This window comes from Orycteropus afer, unplaced genomic scaffold (genome assembly GCF_000298275.1).
Source record: "Orycteropus afer afer isolate SDZICR_OR568_19922 unplaced genomic scaffold, OryAfe1.0 scaffold00013, whole genome shotgun sequence".
Classification (NCBI taxonomy): domain Eukaryota; kingdom Metazoa; phylum Chordata; class Mammalia; order Tubulidentata; family Orycteropodidae; genus Orycteropus; species Orycteropus afer.
Window position 1 is genome coordinate 1,610,121 of NW_006921600.1, and position 1,281 is coordinate 1,611,401.

A 1,281-nucleotide genomic window follows, 5' to 3' on the forward strand; every position below is an offset into this window, starting at 1 on the left:
AACAACAGGAAACTTGAGTTGCTCAAATCCATCCCCTGTCCTTTGCAACAGACCAGTGCTTTTCCTCTGGTTCTTGGTTTAGGAGACTATCTGAGGAAACTCAACTTCTCATTTTTGTGTCATTTCTTGAACTATAGTGATCTTTTCTGTCTTTGTCCAATCGCTCCTTTAACTTTGGCTGAAAATGCCGGAATACTTCCTATTAGGCTCACCTCAATTATAATCATTTCTCTTTTCTGAAACTTTTAGCAACTGAACACAGCATTCACTGAGACTTTATGATTGATGAATTTTATGTAGGTATCTGTTCTCTATTTATAAACTTTATTAACGAGAGACCCGAGACTCTATTTCTTTAGTATCCTTCAGGCACCTAAAAAAAAAAAAAGTCACTGCCGTCCAGTCATATCTGACCCATAGAGATCCCTCCTTGGGTTTCCGAGGCAGTATCACTATAGAAGTAGATTGCCCAACCTTTCTTCTGAGGAGTGGCTGGTGGGTTTGAACCACCAGCCTTCTGGTTAGCAGTCAAATGCCTTAGGCACTAGGCCAATGCACACACTATGTAAATGATACTGTATTGACACAGCACTAGAACGTATTTTAATTAACATTATTTGTATTTTTAAATTATATTGTATAAAATTATTTAATATATTTTCTTAACTAATTGAAAGATAAATGGTCTTTCAGATTTTTGTCAGTCTATTTCTTAAAGGGATTTGGTATCCATTTGGGAGAAGAGATTTGAAAAGCAAATGGCATGACTTTGAAATATTGAAAAGCATTAAATTTTAATGAGATAAATTTATAAAGTCATATTATTATGTATAAATAATGTCAGAGCCTGGTTTTGAAAATGTCTTATAGTTCAATCTCCTTTGCTTTTTAAAAATGTTATTAATATACTATTTAGAGTACTTTTTAGCAAAAATGCTTACCTTTATACAATCTGTCCAGCTTTTGAATATAATTTTCCATAGTTTGAGAAGAGATCAAATGATGATAACACAGTTTGGAAACCCTAGGAGGAAAAGGAGCAAAGATTATCACAGAGATCTTACTGAGTTTATATTATTATTTGGAATGTAGTAAATTATTAGCTAGATGCCATTGGTGATCTGGTGCCTAAGGCATTTGACTGCTAACAAGAAGAATGGTGGTTCAAATCCACCAGCCATTCCTTGGGCAATCTACTTCTGTAGTGATACTGCCTGGGAAACCCAAGATGGGGTCGCTATGAGTTGAATCGACTTAACAGCAGTGAGTCCCCCCCCCCCC

The 1,281-nt window shown here is 35.6% G+C and overlaps 1 protein-coding gene across 1 annotated transcript in view; it reads right to left on the bottom strand.

Moving 5' to 3' along the window:
- Window positions 1-943: 943 nt before the first annotated feature.
- Window positions 944-1,281, bottom strand: part of SPATA17 (spermatogenesis associated 17) — a 446,526-nt gene continuing 446,188 nt past the window's right edge. The window contains exon 10 of the mRNA XM_007952483.1: window positions 944-1,024. Coding sequence (XP_007950674.1) covers window positions 944-1,024 — 81 coding nt within the window. The remainder of the gene's footprint in view (window positions 1,025-1,281) is intronic.